Source organism: Hibiscus syriacus, unplaced genomic scaffold (genome assembly GCF_006381635.1).
Source record: "Hibiscus syriacus cultivar Baekdansim isolate YM2019G1 unplaced genomic scaffold, ASM638163v2 tig00110505_pilon, whole genome shotgun sequence".
In the NCBI taxonomy this organism is placed as follows: Eukaryota; Viridiplantae; Streptophyta; class Magnoliopsida; order Malvales; family Malvaceae; genus Hibiscus; species Hibiscus syriacus.
The window spans coordinates 3,939,046-3,958,207 of record NW_024062765.1 but is presented as its reverse complement, the minus strand read 5'-3'; the positions used below and the strand labels follow the sequence as shown (position 1 = coordinate 3,958,207).

The following is a 19,162-nucleotide window of genomic DNA, read 5'->3' as shown; positions in this document are numbered from 1 at the left end:
ACAAAAGAAACATGAAACCTGGCAAGAAGAACAAGTAAAACCTCAGAAAAGTATTATAAGTTGGATCTACGAAATTAATGGCTTCCCTTTTTCTTCGAAAATAACCCTCCAATCAAAGAGATCAATGGCTTCTTCTTCTTCTTTCTCAGTGAAGGGTGTCTATCGAGTTTTTCCACACCTTGTGGACCGATAACTCGAGTTAAAGAAGGTTGATTTGCAAATGTCACGTATCTCTTCTTTTGAAACTCAGTAGTTCCTTCATCAATGGTTTTTGTTTCATTGAATTCATATCTAGCCGAGCCTGGGACGATCTTGACATCTTCCATCTCGAACTCCGTCATTAGTTTCTTGATTTCTCCTTCTTTCATTGCTCCAGTTCTCTCTTCGTTCTTTCAAGCTCTTCTTTGAGAGAGCACAGACAATTCGCCATTACCATACCCTCTTCTCTAGCCTTTTCAAGGTTATATTTCGTCTCTTCCAGTTCAGCTGTAACAGTTACAAGCCTGGAAGAACCCTTTTCAATAGCTTCACCATGCACCTGTCGCAAATGAACACAGTAAAAACTAACAATTGGGAAAAGCAACACAGTATATTCAGGTTCATCATAATGACTAAATGATTATCGTACGAGAGTACCTGTTGGTTGAGCTTGGGGGCATAAATTTGGCCAGCTAAAACAGTATCACCGAACAAGGCAACGGCTTCTTTAACAGAGTTGAAGGGTGCCCTGGTGTCGATTTCTGTCCTATTGATCATCACAAGTTGGCCTTCACACTCCATGATGATGAAGTAATTTTTGGGAGAAGAACGAAGATATTTGAGAGAGGAAAAGAAATATAAATGGTGGGAAGGGAACTTGGTTGCTTGGCGTCCACTTCACTGGAATGTGTTAATATAATATACGGGCTTCGCCTGTTGTATTTGGCGGCAGAGAGGGACTCTTTAACTATTCCCAACGGACCTGCTCTACTGTTTCAGTTTCAGGGCCCTCTACATTGCTTTACTCTCAATGCCTAATTTTACAAAGGAAACAATATTATTTAATACACTTGGAATCTATGTCTCCCTCCACTTCAAGTTTTATATCTTAAAATTATTGCATAAATTCATTCATATATATTTTCTTTATTAATTTAAGGGGAAAGTAAACAAATAGTCTCATTGAATCCATCGACTATTAAAAGTTATAAAATGGTCCACCGAGTATCGCTTTGTTCAGTCTCCAACTATTAAAAATTACAAAATGGTCATCCAACTATTTATTATGTTCTAAACTCATCATTTTTCGTTAAAAAATTGACAGCAGTCTAAGTTGAATGTCAACCCTATTGATTGAGATATGATATTTTTTGAGATTCTAATAATAGGTTAATATATGAAGCATAAAAAAAGAATGAAAGAAACCAAATGATTGTTCTAGAATGGTTATTCCTCACAATGGCTAAGTACTTGTGATGCAGCGGAACCATGGCAATTAGGATTTCAAGACGCAGCAACATCCCTATCTTTTCATTTCGTTCATATTAACTAAGAGGGGGGGCCAAATCCCACGTTGTTGGCGAGAAAACCTCGTCTCCCCAATTTCTCTTCTTTTTTAGTCTTTTCCCCCCTTGGCTGCATTACCAAAACATTATTATCTGACTCTGGATCCAGACCTTCGAACCCTGGAACGATGGGAGCTATCGACTAATTTCGCCGCCAAGGATTGGGTTCTGGATTAGATGTGAATGGCCTGAATCGCTTGCTTCCATTGACGAGTTCATCCGCTGCCCCTCGGCCTCATCAATAATTCACCATTATCCTGTGAGACTCATTTCTGGTTCTTGGATCGCTCCCACGTTGTAGATTATTAGGCCATTATTGATATAGATTTTATTTTATTTTAAGTCTTGTCATATGTAAATCCGATTATATTTTATAATAATTAAATATTGCGACAATTGTAAAATAATAATCTCTTATTAATATAGAAAATAATTATCACTTATAATTTTATAAAAAGCAAACAATTGTAATTATAAATGCACTTGTAATTTTGGAAACTTGTAATTTTAGAGAAGCATCTCTTATTAATATAGAAAATAATAATCTTATATTTTTTATCGAATGAATTTAGTTTGGTTGGTATATATTTTAGTAGGGGGGTCAATTTTATTCTATTTTAATAAATTTTAATTTAATTTTATGAGATTAAATATTTTTTAAATTCGAATCAAATCAATTTAAAATTAACTTAACTTAAAGCATAAATGTTGTTATATACAATGTTATAAAACTCAGATCGGCATTCAAATCATTATTTATTAATTTAATAATAATAATAAATAAATAATTATGACGTTAATAAAAATATTTTTAATCGGTTGAAACTATGTTTTAAGTAAATTTTAATTTCAATTATGAGGTAATTTCCTTTTCCTTTTTTTTTATTAAATTAGTTTTATGCCCATAGAAGCCCAAGGCTTCAGTTAAAGAACCCAAGTGACAGCCCAAAAAGGCAAACGGTATTTGTACGTGTACGTTAGTATCACCTCCATAATTTCCCTTTATAACGCGCCGAAGTCGACCGTTGAACTCCCTTTTCAAATTGCAACGATTCAAAAATCTCTAAGTTTCAGAACCCAACAAAAAAATCTCTCAATCGTTCCCTCTTCCTCCTCTTCCTCTTGTCCTTGTAGTTCAGCTATCAAGAAGGCCGCAAATGGGAGCGAAAGCACGGTCTCAACCCTCATCAGAGCGTCTGAAGTGGGATTTAATCTTTGAGGGTTTAGTTAAGATGATTAAAACCCAGCAATAACATCTTGAAACGTTGGCTAAAGAACGAAAAATTCTCGAAGATCGGATCAAGATGCAATATGAACAGTGTGTCTCTGATGTTCGCCTCTATGAAGATCACATTTCTCAGGTAAAACTTCTCAATTTAGGGTTTTGACGTTTTTTTTTTTGGGAAAATTAGGGTTTTTTTTTGTCACTAATATTGTTATTATCTTGTTTCACCTAATTTGAGGTGTAATGTGAGGGGTTTTGGTTATATTTCTGGATGTTTAGATGAAAAGTGAGTTGCAATCGGAAGAGATGACTCTTGTGCTTGGGGCTACAAAAGTCGATATGATGGTAGGATTGAAGCACAGAGAAGCGCTTCTTTGCGAAATGAAATTAGGTATGTGCTGTTTCCTATTAATATATATATATATATTGGGAGGGGGAGTGTTAATTCACTATGGAAGAAACAAACTTGTGATTAAGTGATTACTGTGATGAGTGGTGGCTGTGAAATTTTATGTTGGGTTGAATTCATGCTTTGATGAGTGAGCTGATTACAAATTGTTTTCCTTTTTTTGGTAACTTTGATGTGGTCTGATGTTTAGATTTTCTCCATTGGCCTTATTACAGAGGAAACAGAGGATGAATTGACTGATTTCAGAGTCTGGTTTAACATCCTCAGTAAAAGTTCAAAAATATGTTCCCATGACTTTTCGCTTTTTCATAATTTCATACATTGTACAAACTTCTGAGTTTTTTATAAACTCATTATTTCAGGATATTTCTCAAAGGGAAACCATAGAAACCCAAAAAGGAATGTCGGGAGGCAATGGTTCAAAGTCTGTTACTTTGGAGACGTTGGAAGACAATGTTAGAAGGTTAAAGCTTCAATAAGAAAATCTTGTTTCAGAAAAGAGTTCTCAAGCCACTGCACTTATGGCAGAGAATAAGTTTGCGTGGAATCAGTTTAATGTTCTGGAAAGCCAGTACACGGATAAATTAAACATCAAGCAGTCTGAACTTGAAAAGGTTAACCAGAGAATCGAGGCACTAATTTCTGATATGGAGGAGCTGAGATCATCTAATGCTGAAAAGGATGGAATAATTGAGAGATTAAAAGCTGAGTTGTCTCAGAAGGATGCTGACGCAAGTAGATTCCAAGAGGCTTCTAAAATTTCTCAGGATATAGACTTGTCAAGGAAGTCCGCAACAGCTTCGAGTACACCTCTACTAAAACGTTGCACAGCAGGCCGAAAAACTTCCGTTCTCGGAGGTAAGAATGGAAGCAGGGATAGATGCAACATTATTGCGCGGAAAGAAAACTCTGCCCCTCATGTATATGATCTTCAGAAGAACAATGAAAGGTACTTTTGTTCATCGATCTAGCTTGAGTAACCACCAATAAGAAAGTTAATGTTCATGATTTCATCTATTCCCGCCAATATGTTAATTTTCATTCTGAAATCTGAACTTATTCTGTTATGATGTTAATAGCATGTTTGAATACTGTTGTCTGTGTGCTTATATGAAAGATCCTTTGTCTAACCAAATGTTGAATTTCTTATGGTCGTTTAGGGAAGCAGAAGCACGAAGAGAAAAAAAGGATGATGCTATACCTCTTGCTGAAACTCCGATATTGTTCACTTCTACATTCAAAGTTCCCAGATTGAAAACCTCGTCTCCCAAGGGAGGATGACCTGCGCCATATTTCTTGGCTTGGAGGTTGCTCTTCTACGTACCTTTTTGTTTATTAAGATGTCAGTTTAACCGATGTGTATTAATTCCATTCCCTGGAGCAAGTGTTTGAATTTTTAACCGATGATCATTTGTACAAGTCTAAATATAATGAAATACTTTGTAATTCTCATATCAATCTGGAAACCAATGTTCATAATTAAGAATGTTTTGGTACCTCTCTTTTAGGACAGCTGTTTTCTATGAATTCCTTCTGCAATTAGTGAATGTCTGCGAAAGGGATTTTAGGACTTTTAGCTCTCCTCAAGGCCTTCCTCCTTGTACTCACCCTCATCTACGATAGTTGCATCCTGGTATTGCTGATACTCTGCCGCCAAGTCATTCATGTTGCTTTCTGCCTCAGTGAACTCCATCTCATCCATTCCCTCACCGGTATACCAATGCAAAAAGGCCTTGCAACGGAACATCGCCGTGAATTGCTCGCTTCCCCTTCTAAACATTTTCTGGATTGATGTTGAGTTCCCAACTGAAGTTGATGACATCTTCAGACCCTGTGGTTGAATATCACACACAGCGGGTTTCACGTTGTTGGGAATCCACTCCACGAAGTATGATGAATTCTTGTTTTGAACATTCATCATTTGTTCATCATCTTCTTTGGTGCTCATCTTGCCACGGAACATAACCGAGGCTGTTATGTAGCGGCCATGGCAAGGGTCAGCTGCACTCCACACATCATATTATTCAAATCCCACATTTGTTGAGTTAGCTCCGGGACGGTGAGAGATAAAATTAGAGATTTTAGGGTTTCTTAATTTTAAAAATTTGCTTTTTATATAATTATATTTTAAGTTTTTTAAATAAAAATTTCAAAAAAATATAAACACTACATGTGTTAAATAACAGTTTTTCTAAAGACATACTTAAAAGAATAACGTAAAATATATTAAACATTGATTTGAAACAAGAGTTATTTTATATATTACAAGTTCGCAAAAAATATTACTTGGATACTTAATTTTTCCGTAAGACAAAAAATATATATATATAATATAATAAATAGACTTAAATGAGTTCAAAATTTGAATTAACTATATATATATATATATATATGAAAATTTAAAAGTTATATTTTGAATAGAATAAACTTTAACAATCATATATGATATTCATGACACATAAATTTGCTTACTGCTTAGAACTCTCTAAGTATTTCCAAAACTTAAAGATTAGCCAGAAAAATGTATTGTTTTTGTGGCAAATGAAAATTGTTGTAATTTTTATTTTTGAAAATGAAGAGAAGATAAGAGAAATGATAAAAAAGGGGGGAAGGATGATATAATTAGTAAGTTGTAAATGATGAAAAGTGAGTTGTTAATAGAGGCTTACGCTCAAACCGCAATTGTGATTTGTAATTGATTCTGAAATTTCTCCCTCTTCTTTCCATCATTTGGCCACATTTCCTCCCTTTTCTTTCTCTCATTTTCTCTTTTTTTTTGGTGTTTTTCTCTCCAACCTCTGTGTTTCCTTAGGGTTTACCTCGTGTAGACAAATGATGAACTCTATGGATCCTCATTCTTATTTGCTTAACAACAGCCTCAACCAAATCTGAGAGGAACAAAAAAACGAATTTCGAATATTGTAGAATAGTAATACCCGAGAAAGGAGTAAAACACAGGCTTTTGGCGACTTTTTCCTACGGAGGCGAGGGAGTATGAGCGCCTCCAGATTCATAAAATGTGTCACCGTCGACGATGGCGCCGTCGGAAAGACATGCCTGTTGATTTCTTACACCAGCAATACTTTTCCTACGGTGAGCCTCTTTCTTGCATTTTCGGATATTGTTGCTTGATCGCATGATTTATTAGCATTTTTAGTCTTCCGTTGGTTAAAAAATAGCTAATGAAAATCATAGGACAGGCTGAATTTGTACATATACAAGGAAGGAACCATGATGAAACCCCGTATTTAAACTTGATCTATCTAATATTTAAACTTATATAGGAACGTCCCCGTATGTGTGTGTGTGTGTTATTTTGGAATAAATGAAGAAGAATTGTTTAAAATTTGTTAACGTTTGAATGAGCTTTGTTCTGTATTTCTGCAACTTCGAATTTCCTAGGGAAATTTTATTGTCTCTTATAAATGCTGTCAAGATTGTTGTTAATGTCATACAATGTAGGCAGATCAAGTGCAACCAGATCTCTTTCAAATTAATGGAAGCTTCATTCCTTTATAATTTAAATCAAGTTTGGTGCTTTTTGCACCTGGCTGGTACTGATTTTCTTTATTGGTTACATTGTTATGGTAACAGGACTATGTACCAAATGTTTTCGACAATTTCAGTGCAAATGTTGTTGTGGATGGCAACACGGTCAACATAGGTTTATGGGATACTACCGGTAATTTGGAAATTCCTCTTCTATTATTTTGTTTTCTTTCTTGCTTTTGGGTTTGAAATCGTTGCCTTGAAAACATGTCAGGAGGATTACAATATATTAAGACCGCTGAGTTATCGTGGGGCGGATGTCTTTATTCTTGCATTTTCTCTCATCAGCAAGGTCAGTTATGAAAACGTGGCCAAGAAGGTCAAACCATCAAATGGCTTCTCTTTTGAGATGATAAATATTCAGTGCACTATATCTCCAATGCATGTCCTTGCAATTCATGTGTGTTTCTTTCTTTCCATTTCAGTGGATTCCTGAATTAAAGCATTACGCTCCTGGTGTTCCTATAGTACTTGTTGGAACTAAGCTTGGTATGATTATTAATCTCGGGATAATAAGATTCTTATACATGATCTCAATCTCCAAGTGATGTTGAAATGATGGTTGATTCTCAAAATCATTATTCAGACGTCGATATGGAGATGTATGCAAAGTTTATTGAAAGGTATGTTGTTCGAGGTTTGTCATTAAGCTCCCACTATGGGCTGGTTGAACAAGTTGATCAAGTTGACAACCCAAATACAATAATGTGTAATGATTTTAATGTCATAATGAGAAATCCGCATCATGGTGCCATTCCATCAACTTCAATGGGGAGACATTCATCAGCAACTCCTTACAATCTGTACCAAGGTCGGTCCACAAACAATCTATATAGAAACATTGCTTCCAGTTCAAGGGAAAGTCATTCATCTGCCAATTTCTTTGACCTAAATATGGAGATGCCCTCGACGCAATAATCTGTGTTGTTTCCATTTGACACGATGATTTCAAGCTCCAGGGGGAAGCATTATACTACGAGCTTTTTCGATTTTAATGTCTATATGCTTTATAGTTCAAGGGGAAGGCATGCAAGTAGTAGGTTCTTCGACCTAAATGTAGAGAGCATGGAGGAACCTTCATTTCCACCAAAAGAACTGCTTCGTGAGCCAAGTGTGGATGGTGTTGAGACTGGGCTATTCGTTCACCCAAAAACACCGCAATTCAACTCCTATGATGATGATGATGTAGATGAAGTTCCCAAAAATGTGGTACAAACTGAACCTCCAGCACACATGTATGAAGCTAACTATGGTGCAATGTATGAGCCAGAATTTACGGATATGCATAATCTCAGTGAGTATGGATTTAACTCATTAATAATTAATGGTGAGTTATATTTAGGCATGGAGTTTTCAAGCAAAGAAGAAGCGATAACGGCTATAAAAAATTACAATATCCGTAATTTTGTTCAGTCTAGAGTCAACCGCTCTACGTCAGAAAAATATGTCTGTGTAACATCCCAAACTATGGGTTAGTGACTTAATTGTAAAGTTTTAGAATTTGGTGATTAAAGTATAAGAATGGATTAGTTCAATGATTTATCTGGAAATAAATCCTAAAAGTTGTTAGTAATTATTAAAGGAATTAAAGGGCAAAATGGTCTTTTTATCTAAAAGATAATTATCTTATCTCTTTATTAAGAGATAAGCATGTAGGGAGATATTTCTCCAGAACTTCTTCTTCCTCTCCTCCCGATCTCCAAGCTCAAAGGTGAGTCTTCTACTTAGTTAATTATTTGTTAAGTTTAAGATTGGGTTTTGATCATTAGATGATAACTAAGCTTAAGGAAAGCTTAAGTTATCTTAAGATCAAAATATAAAGGAATAGAGAAGATTAAAGATTAGAGGTTCTTGAATGAAATCTTGGAATAAAGTTCATAACTAGAATTGAAATTTATATTTGACTTGTTATCAATCTAGTTAAGATATACGAAGTGTTAAAAGCGGAATTCAAACATGTTGATTTATTAATGTAATTCTTGAATTACATATGAAGGATAGGATTTGAAGGTTTAAGATGAAATAAATGAGTATAAATTGGTTTAAGGATGTGTACTATAGTTAAGAATGAAAAAGAGGATTAAACATGAAGGATTTAATTCAAAATGAATGAATTTTCGGGTTCAAAAAGAGGATTCTGGGCAGAGTGCATCGATGCACATTCATAGTGCATCGATGCATCAAGGTTAAAACCCAGAAATTGTTTGAAGGTGTATCGATGCATTGGTAGTGCATCGATGCACTCTTTTAAAATAAAAACATCGAATGCAATTCATGCATCGATGCATAAGTAGTGCATCGATGCATCCCATTAATAATGAAACATCGAATGCAATTGGTGCATCGATGCATAAGTAGTGCATCGATGCATCCCAACAATAATAATACATCGAATACCTTTTATGCACCGATGCATCAGTAGTGCATCGATGCATACCTTCATTAAAAGATGAAATTGACTTTTCTCTTAGTCTAAAGAGTGAACCATTAGAGTATATTAGTTATAATACTGATATAAATCCATGTGTGATTATGTAGATACTAAAAGTAAGCTTATTTCGGAACGATCAAAGGATTAGAATCGAATCAAAGCAAAGCTAAGGTGAGTACATATTATATGTATATTATAATGGAATAAGACTTGTGATAAGTCTAATCCCTAAGTTGATTTTTTATAATATAGTAGTGGTGAACATGCATACATGATAATTATTGTGATACATGCATAAGACATATATATGTTCATGTGATATGATATGTGATATGACATGTGATATGAGAACATGATATGAAGTGATATGAGATACATGATCACAAGAGAAATGATATGAGTACATGAACATATAAAATATACATGGGCTATACAATTGAAATGCAGATTTACAGTGAAAGTGATACAAGAAGGTAAGTTTCGTATGTACATTATATGTTATCGTGCGATAGATATATGCATATTGAAATGTCATGATCCAATGGTAAGTATGAACATTCATAAGTTTATTGTTGCATATTCATTTATTGCCTCACTAAGTCTATGACTTAGCGTGTAAGTGATTTATACGTAGGTACCAAGAATCAGGAAAAGTGGAAATAGAAGTAGCACGGACATCAATACTACTAAGAGATCAGATCAGAAGTAATTGACAAAGTATGTACTTGGTTATGTATAGAATGTTGGCATATAATAAGTGTTAATTACGAATACTCTGATCGATTTTGTATTTTATGGTCTTATGTAAATTAAAGTATTTTGTTTTAATGAAAGTTTTAAAAATTCCCGGGATTTTCTATAAGAGTCAAGGTTTTGAAAAGTCAATGTGACACCTCAGACTTGTATTTGGGTCGGATATAAGTTAAGGGTGTTACATTTAATGGTATCAGAGCTACAGTTTAGTCGATTCTCGGCATAACTCGAAGTCTAGAGTGTCTTATAAGGTATACATGCCAACAAAATAGTGGAAACTTCTGATCTGATGGAATAGTAAGTATGTTGTTTTGCTAATAGAACTATATGGTTGTATTTTTATAGATTTCCGGACAAAGTAGATCTAGAAATGAAGCGGGAGACGATAGACCCGCTGAAAGCAGTAATTCACATGCCCTGGCCGGGTAGAGTGAAGAACAGACATCCTCTGGAATGCCTGTCAATGATCAAGATATATTCTTTAGAACGTTAGACGTGGTATTGACGCGTTTCCAACCTCCTGTTACTTCAACTCCAAAAATGAATGTTGCGAAAGAGTTGAAGGGATTAGGAGCTCCAGAGTTTAAAGGGGAAGCCAATGAATGTCCTGTTATTGCGGAACTTTGGCTTAATGACATGAAAGTCATGCTTACGGGACTTCATTGTTCCGATGCTGAGAAGCTGGATGGAGTAATTTCCTTGTTAAGAGGACAAGCAAGGATCTGGTGGACCAATGTTACATTGAGGATATCTAATGCCCAAGTAACTTGGTCATTATTTTTAGAAGAATTCAAGCATAAGTACATTGGAGATCAATTTGTTCGTCAAATGAAGCAAGAGTTCATGAATTTGAAGCAATGAAATCACACTGTATATGAGTACGAGTATGAATTCAATAAGTTGAGCCGCTTTACTGTCGAGCTAGTTCCTACTGAAAATGATGCTTGTGAGTGGTTCGTAGAGGGTTTACGTCCTCGGTTAAAGGAAATGTTGATTGTATTGAATTTATCATCATTTCAAGAAGTAGTTAACCGTGCCAAGGCTCTGGAAAGAGCTCAGAACGAGAGGGTTGAAAATTCAAGAGCTCAGTCAGTCAAAAGAACGGGTGTTTCTTCGAGTTCCGCACCATCAAAAAGGGGCAGAGATGCTAGTTTTCGACCCCAGGTTAGATCAGAATCAGTGGCATCCTCCGCTAGAGGATCAAATCAAATGAGAGGTAGACAAACTCAGTCAGTGGAATCTGAAGCTGGGAGAACTAATCAGAGTCAAGCCAGACAATGCCCGCATTGTGGAAAAAATCATTTAGGGGTATGTCGGGTGATTTCTGGAGTCTGCTTTAGATGTGGAGACGCCGGATATTTCGTTTGAGATTGTCCAATGTCAACCAGTGAATATGTACAGCCAGATAGGTCTGTTTCTGTAGCCCAGAGGGGAAGAGGTAGAGGAAGAAGTCAGTCAGAGTCCTCTGCTCAACAGGAGATACACTCCACTGCTCGAGTGTACAACCTCAAGACTAATGAGGATTGTGATGACCCAGATATTATAACAGGTACCTTTCTATTGTTTGACAAAGGTGTTATTGTATTGATTGATCCGGGGTCTACATATTCATATATTACTAGTACGTTAGTAAGAGAATTGAACATTCCTTTAGAAACTACTAGTAATGAAGTAATAGTGATGAATCCACTAGGGCACAGTGCTCAGGTAAATATGGTGAGCCGAGGGTGTCCCATACGGATTCAGGGAATTGAATTTCCTGCTAATATGATGGAATTACCTTTTGATGAATTCGAAGTGATACTGGGGATGGATTGGTTATATCGTTATTACGCTGATGTTGATTGTAGATTGAAAAGAGTGACATTGAGAAGTTCCGACGGAATAGAAGTTATTGTATTTAGTGAAAGATATAATCCATTAACAAATGTGATTTCAGTGATGACTGCAAAGAAGTTACTGCCACAGGGATGTCAAGGGTTTATTGCTAATGTACTAGATGTTAGAACCAAAGAGAAAGGGATTGAAGAGATTCCTATAGTCAGAGAGTTTCTCAATGTATTTCCTGCAGAGTTGCCAGGTTTACCTCCTGACAGAGAGGTAGAATTCCAGATTGAGATAATACCAGGAACAGCGCCCATTGCAATGGCACCATACAGAATGGCTCCAAAAGAATTGCAAGAATTAAAGATTCAATTAAAGGAGTTATTGGAAAAAGGGTTTATTAGACCAAGTGTATCACCTTGGGGAGCTCCAGTTCTATTCGTTAAGAAGAAAGATGGATCAATGCGTCTTCGATTACAGACAACTCAATAAAGTGACCATCAAGAACAAGTATACACTTCCCTGAATCGACGATTTATTTGATCAATTAAAGGAAGCTTCAGTGTTCTCAAAAATCGATCTATGTTTGGGTTATCATCAATTAAAGATTCAAGAAAAAGATATTTTGAAAAGGGCGTTTAGAACAAGATATGGTCACTATGAATTTATCGTGATGCCGTTTGGAGTTACGAATGCACCAGCTGCTTTTATGGATTTAATGAACAGAATTTTCCAACTGTATTTAGATCAGTTTGCTGTGGTGTTTATTGGTGATATTTTAATATATTCAAAGTCAGAAGAAGAGCATAGTTCACACTTACAGATTGTTTTACAGATTTTACGAGACAATAAGCTTTATGCAAAATTTTCTAAATGTGAATTCTGGTTGAATGAAGTGGCATTCCTTGGACATGTAATTTCTGCAGAAGGAGTTCGAGTGGATCCCCAAAAGATTAAAGTTATTCTGGAGTGGGAAGTTCCAAAGAATATATCGGAAGTTAGAAGTTTTCTGGGGTTAGCTGGTTATTATCGAAGGTTTGTTAAAAACTTTTCGATTATATCATTACCCCTGACTAAACTGTTGAAAAATGAAGTAAAATTTGTTTGGACTCAAGAATGTCAAGAGAGTTTTGAAAAGTTAAAGAAGATTCTTACAGAAGCTCCAGTGTTAGTTCAACCCGAGTCTGGAAAGAACTTTATAATGTATAGTGATGCGTCTCATAGTGGTTTGGGATGCGTATTAATGCAAGAAGGCAAAGTGGTAGCCTATGCTACTTGTATACGGATCATAAGAGCTTAAAATACTTGATGACTCAGAAAGAGTTGAATTTAAGACAAAGAAGATGGGTGGAATTTCTCAAGGATTATGATGTGGTGATTGATTTCCATCTTGGAAAGGCAAATGTGGTAGCTGATGCCTTGAGTCGAAAGACGTTTACAGCTTTGCGAACTCTTGATGCTAGATTATCGTTAAGAGAAGATGGTGTAATTTGTGCAGAACTGATGGTCAAGCCCGTATGACTAAATCGAATTACAGAATTGCAAGTTAAAGATGAAAAGTGTTTAAAGAGGATACAACAGATAAAGAACGGAGAGGGTACGGATTATGAGATTAAGTCTGATGAGAACTTGTATTATCAAGAAAGATTAGTAATTCCAGATGATGATGAATTAAAGAATGATTTGTTAACGGAAGCTCATTGTAGTCCATTGACAATGCATCCGGGAGGGAACAAAATGTATATGGATCTCAAGAGTCGATATTGGTGGCCGGGAATGAAGAAAGACATTACGGAATTTGTATCAAAGTGTTTGACTTGTCAACAAGTCAAAGCTGAACATCAAGTTCCGTCAGGATTGTTACAACCGATTTCAATTCCTCAATGGAAATGGGAAAACATAACGATGGATTTTGTGACGGGTTTGCCTTTAACTCCGAACAAAAAGGATTCAATCTGGGTAATCGTGGATAGATTGACTAAGTCAGCCCATTTTATTCCACTACGAACTGATTTCTCCATGGATAGGTATGCTGAGTTGTATATTAGAGAGATTATACGGTTGCATGGTGTACCTATTTCCATAGTTTCTGATCGGGATCCTAGATTCACATCACGGTTTTGGAAGTCATTACATAGAGCATTGGGAATCGGTTAAACTTTAGTACAGCGTTTCATCCTCAAACCGATGGTCAATCCGAGCGAACTATTCAAATTCTGGAGGATATGCTAAGAACTTGTGTTATTGAATTCAAAGGATCGTGGGAAAGATATTTACCACTTGCTGAATTTGCATACAACAATAGTTATCAGTCAAGCATCAAAATGGCTCGCTATGAAGCTCTATACGGAAGAAGATGTTGTACGCCCTTGAACTGGTATGAACTTAAGGATCGATAAGTTATTGGTCCTGAGTTGATTCAGAATACGGAAGAGAAAGTTCAAGTAATTCAGAATAATCTGAAAGCTGCAGCTGATAGACAGAAATCGTATGCTGATTTAAAAAGGAAAGAAATTGAATTTCAAGTCGGAGATAAAGTGTTCTTGAAAGTGTCTCCGTGGAAGAAAATATTGAGGTTTGGACGTAAAGGAAAGCTGAGTCCTCGGTTCATTGGACCTTATGAGATTACTAAGAGGGTAGGATCGGTAGCATATCAGTTAGTTTTGCCACATGAAATGGAAAAGATATACAATGTTTTTCATGTCTCAATGCTTAGAAAATATAGATATGATATATCTCACATTGTGACTCCTGAAGAAATTGAAGTCCGACCAGATTTAACTTATGATGAAGAACATGTTCAAATATTAGCTCACAAAGTCAAACAACTAAGGAACAAGACTATTCCATTGGTTAAGGTATTGTGGAGGAATCACAAAGTAGAGGAAGCAACATGGGAACGTGAAGAGGACATGAGGATTAAGTACCCTTACCTCTTTGTATAATGAAAATTCGAGGACAAATTTTCCTAAAGGGGGAGAGTTGTAACATCCCAAACTATGGGTTAGTGACTTAATTGTAAAGTTTCAGAATTTGGTGATTAAAGTAGAAGAATGGATTAGTTCAATGATTTATTTGGAAATAAATCCTAAAAGCTGTTAGTAATTATTAAAGGAATTAAAGGGCAAAATGGTCTTTTTATCTAAAAGATAATTATCTTATCTCTTTATTAAGAGATAAGCATGTAGGGAGATATTTCTCCAGAACTTCTTCTCCTTCTTCTTCCTCTCCTCCCGTATCTCCAAGCTCAAAGGTGAGTCTTCTACTTAGTTAATTATTTGTTAAGTTTAAGATTGGGTTTTGATCATTAGATGATAACTAAGCTTAAGGAAAACTTAAGTTATCTTAAGATCAAAATATAAATGAGATAGAGAAGATTAAAGATTAGAGGTTCTTGAATGAAATCTTGGAATAGAGTTCATAACTAGAATTGAAAGTTATATTTAACTTGTCATCAATCTAGTTAAGATATACGAACTGTTAAAAGCAGAATTCAAACATGTTGATTTATTAATGTAATTCTTGAATTACATATGAAGGATAGGATTTGAAGGTTTAAGATGAAATAAATGAGTATAAATTGGTTTAAGGATGTGTACTATAGTTAAGAATGAAAAAGATGATTAAACATAAAGGATTTAATCCAAAATGAATGAATTTTCGGGTTCAAAAAGAGGATTCTGGGTAGAGTGCATCGATGCACATTCATAGCGGATCGATGCATCAAGGTTAAAACCCATAAATTGTTTGAAGGTGTATCGATGCATTGGTAGTGCATCGATGCACTCTTTTAAAATAAAAACATCGAATGCAATTCATGCATCGATGCATAAGTAGTGCATCGATGCATCCCATTTATAATGAAACATCGAATGCAATTGGTGATTCGATGCATAAGGAGTGCATCGATGCATCCCATCAATAATAATACATCAAATACCTTTTATGCACCGATGCATCAGTAGTGCATCGATGCATACCTTCATTAAAAGATGAAATTGACTTTTCTCTTAGTCTAAAGAGTGAACCATTAGAGTATATTAGTTATAATACTGATATAAATTCATGTGTGATTATGTAGATACTAAAAGTAAGCTTATTCCGGAACGATCAAAGGATTAGAATCGAATCAAAGCAAAGCTAAGGTGAGTGCATACTATATGTATATTATAATGGAATAAGACTTGTGATAAGTCTAATCCCTAAGTTGATTTTTATAATAGTAGTGGTGAACATGCATACATGATATTATTGTGATACATGCATAAGACATATATGTTCATGTGATATGACATGTGATATGAGAACATGATATGAAGTGATATGAGATACATGATCACAAGAGAAATGATATGAGTACATGAACATATGAAATATAACAATAATGCCCATAGTATACGATATGAGAACTATAGGTGTAATTGGCATGCCAAGAGTCCAGGGTATAATAGTCCTTCGGGATGTAGTCCTTCGGGATATAGGGGTCCTACGGGACATAGATAATAGTCCTACGGGACGAATACTGAACTAAGGTTCGGTGCCCCATGAGGGAATTGATATGAGCTATGGTGACAACATTAGTGCACAACCTCAATGTACTCACATACCTCTATTCTCAATAATATACATGGGCTATACAATTGAAATGCAGATTTACAGTGAAAGTGATACAAGAAGGTAAGTTTCCTATGTGCATTATATGTTATCGTGCGATAGATACATGCATATTGAAATGTCATGATCCAATGGTAAGTATGAACATTCATAAGTTTATTGTTGCATATTCATTTAATTCCTCATTAAGTCTATGACTTAGCGTGTAAGTGATTTACACGTAGGTACCAAGAATCAGGAAAAGTGGAAATAGAATTAGCACGGACAACAATACTACTAAGAGATCAGATCAGAAGTAATTAACGAAGTATGTACTTGGTTATGTATAGAATGTTGGCATGTAATAAGTGTTAATTATGAATACTCTGATCGATTTTGTATTTTATGGTCTTATGTAAATTAAAGTATTTTGTTTTAATGAAAGTTTTAAAAATTCCCGGGATTTTCTATAAGAGTCAAGGTTTTGAAAAGTCAATGTGACACCTCAGACTTGTATTCAGGTCGGATATGAGTTAATGGTGTTATAGTCTGCCACTGTTTCTGACGTGAAAACGGATGCAATTGGATGGTTCACGTATCGAAGAGGAAGAGGAAAAACAATAGATGAGAACTAACGATATATAACGGTCCTCGCACATGTTGTGCTGGAGGGATCAATCAAGATTATCCCAACTTGGACTCTGAAATGATCTGCCAAGCCATCATGCCCATCGTAAAAGTAAGCACCCATATAGCTATTGGTGTGTTGATTTCAGCTATACAATTGCAGTATATATATTCCTTCTCATACAGAAAAGCATGGTTGGCAAAGCAGAGTGCAATTAAAAACTTCACGGCAAATGGGATGCATCTTACAACGAACTTCCAAGTTGGTTTAGGGTGGTGCAGAGGTTGAATCATGGGACAATTGTGGACTTCGAAACTTGCCATGCATACCATAATGATCGAGTTCTTCACGATCGATGTCAATTCTACTGGGTTTTTTGGACTTACCCACAGTGTATTAATGTTGTGAAATACTGTAAGCATGTGGTCCAGATCGACGGGACTTTATAGTATGAAAAATACAAGCAAGTTTTACTATTTGTAGTTATCCAAGATGGTAATCGCAACATTATTCCAATTGCTTTTTCCCTTGTTGAAGGAGAAGATACAGATTCTTGGGTTTTTTTTCCTCCGAAACTTACGTTCACATGTTATCACGAGGAAAAAAATCTGTCATTTCAGATCGCAAAGCTGGGATTAAAGCAACAATGGAGTCTTTAGGTTCAATGTGGCAACCACCCTTTGTCCAACATAGGTATTGTATCCGACACATTGCTGCGAACTACCATGAAAGGTTAAAGAAGAATGATGAGCGCCAATTACTTGTGCGCATGGGTAAGTGAAACTGTTGTAGTTTTTTTTCTTTCAATCATTTTCATTTTTTATAGAAACAAAGTTAGTATGTTCTACATTTTATGCTCAGGGTTACGAACTACTACCTCAAACATTTGAATCCATGCTTCAAGATTTGCGGGCGAAGAACGAGGAAGGATACGATTATATCAGCCTCATCAATAAAGAAATGTGGACAAATGCATATGATGGTGGATATTGATATGAGCACATGACGATCAACTTGGCTGAGACAATCAATTCGACCTTAAAGGGGGCACGTCACTTACCGGTAACAACTTTAGTAAAAATGATATATTTTCGTTTGGGAGCGCATTTTGCGAAGCTCAGGGGACAAGCTTAAACATGGATGCAAGACGGTCATGTCTATTACAAAAATTAATTTATAAACTAATAATAAAAAAATAAAAATAAATTATTACTAATAATTTAAATTAAATTAAAATTTAAAAATGTTACCGTATCAGCAAAATGTCTCGATATATGATTTCCATCCAAACGAAGTAGACCGCCTTCCATTTTATAACTACAAAAGAAAAATAAAATAATTAAATAAAATACTAAAAAAATTAAATAATTAAATAAAATACTAACAAAAATTAAATAGAATATAATATACCTTATAAATAAAACTTGATCGAGGTTTGATTTTTGAGAGGATTTGAGAGAATTTGATGTGGTAAAAATAGTTAAGAGGGGTATTTATAGGGTGGGATGGAGGGTGTGAACGGTCGGTTGGGGCGAAATAAATACCGAAGGCGCGACCTATGCACTGTGCCATTCTGATGTGTGTCAGTTGGCAAAAAGACGCGACTCATACACCGCGCCTTACCCTACATAACATAAGGCGCATCCCATGCACCGCGTCTTACCCTGTGTTGCGCCACATCAACGTAAGGCGCGATGTATGGGCCGCACCTTACCTCATGTGGCGCTACATCAACGTAAGGCACGGTGCATCGGTTGCGCCTTTCTACAAAGAATGTTAGATCTGTAATATTATCTAAAAAGATGTTTGACACGTAAATATTTAATAAAAATATGATTTTTCAAGAAATTCACCTTTAATTTGTGTGTCGTCAATTTTTTTTAAAAAAAAGCTAAGAAGAAGAGAGAAATATCAATCACGTTATAAATGATGGCCGATGACAATAATAAAGATGAAGAAAAATATCGATAACCAAGAAAATATGAGATATGAGGGCAATCTCATAAATAAAATTATCCAAATGCAACGTTTTATTATTATTATTATTATTATTAAATTAATAACCAAGTAATAAAATAATACAATTCAAAATTGAGTGATAGAATGGAAAACTTTTAAAATTAGATAACAAGAATAGAAAATTGATAGAAGTTGAGTAGCTAAATGTAGTTTACCTATTTAATATCCTCCTCAATTAAGTTGTTAG

General features: G+C 35.4%; 1 protein-coding gene and 2 pseudogenes across 1 annotated transcript; 1 reads left to right on the top strand and 2 right to left on the bottom strand.

Annotated features, from left to right (window-relative positions):
• LOC120130028 lies at positions 1–1,499 on the bottom strand (annotated as a pseudogene).
• Positions 1,500–3,011: 1,512 nt separating this feature from the next.
• Positions 3,012–4,426, top strand: LOC120129930. Its single transcript, XM_039147315.1, has 5 exons — positions 3,012–3,160; positions 3,394–3,458; positions 3,541–3,589; positions 3,674–4,126; positions 4,337–4,426. The coding sequence occupies exons 1-5, from the start codon at positions 3,049–3,051 to the stop codon at positions 4,369–4,371; spliced, it is 714 nt and encodes a 237-aa protein (XP_039003246.1). The 5' UTR covers positions 3,012–3,048; the 3' UTR covers positions 4,372–4,426.
• Positions 4,427–4,751: 325 nt separating this feature from the next.
• LOC120130027 lies at positions 4,752–6,034 on the bottom strand (annotated as a pseudogene).
• Positions 6,035–19,162: the final 13,128 nt, after the last annotated feature.

Bases quoted from the DNA above. Each gene is read 5' to 3' on its own strand.
- LOC120129930 (XM_039147315.1), top strand. From the start codon at position 3,049: ATGAAAAGTGAGTTGCAATCGGAAGAGATGACTCTTGTGCTTGGGGCT. The intron at 3,161-3,393 runs GTATGTGCTGTT...GCCTTATTACAG, and splicing joins TCTTTGCGAAATGAAATTAG to AGGAAACAGAGGATGAATTG. The intron at 3,459-3,540 runs ATATGTTCCCAT...TCATTATTTCAG, and splicing joins TCCTCAGTAAAAGTTCAAAA to GATATTTCTCAAAGGGAAAC.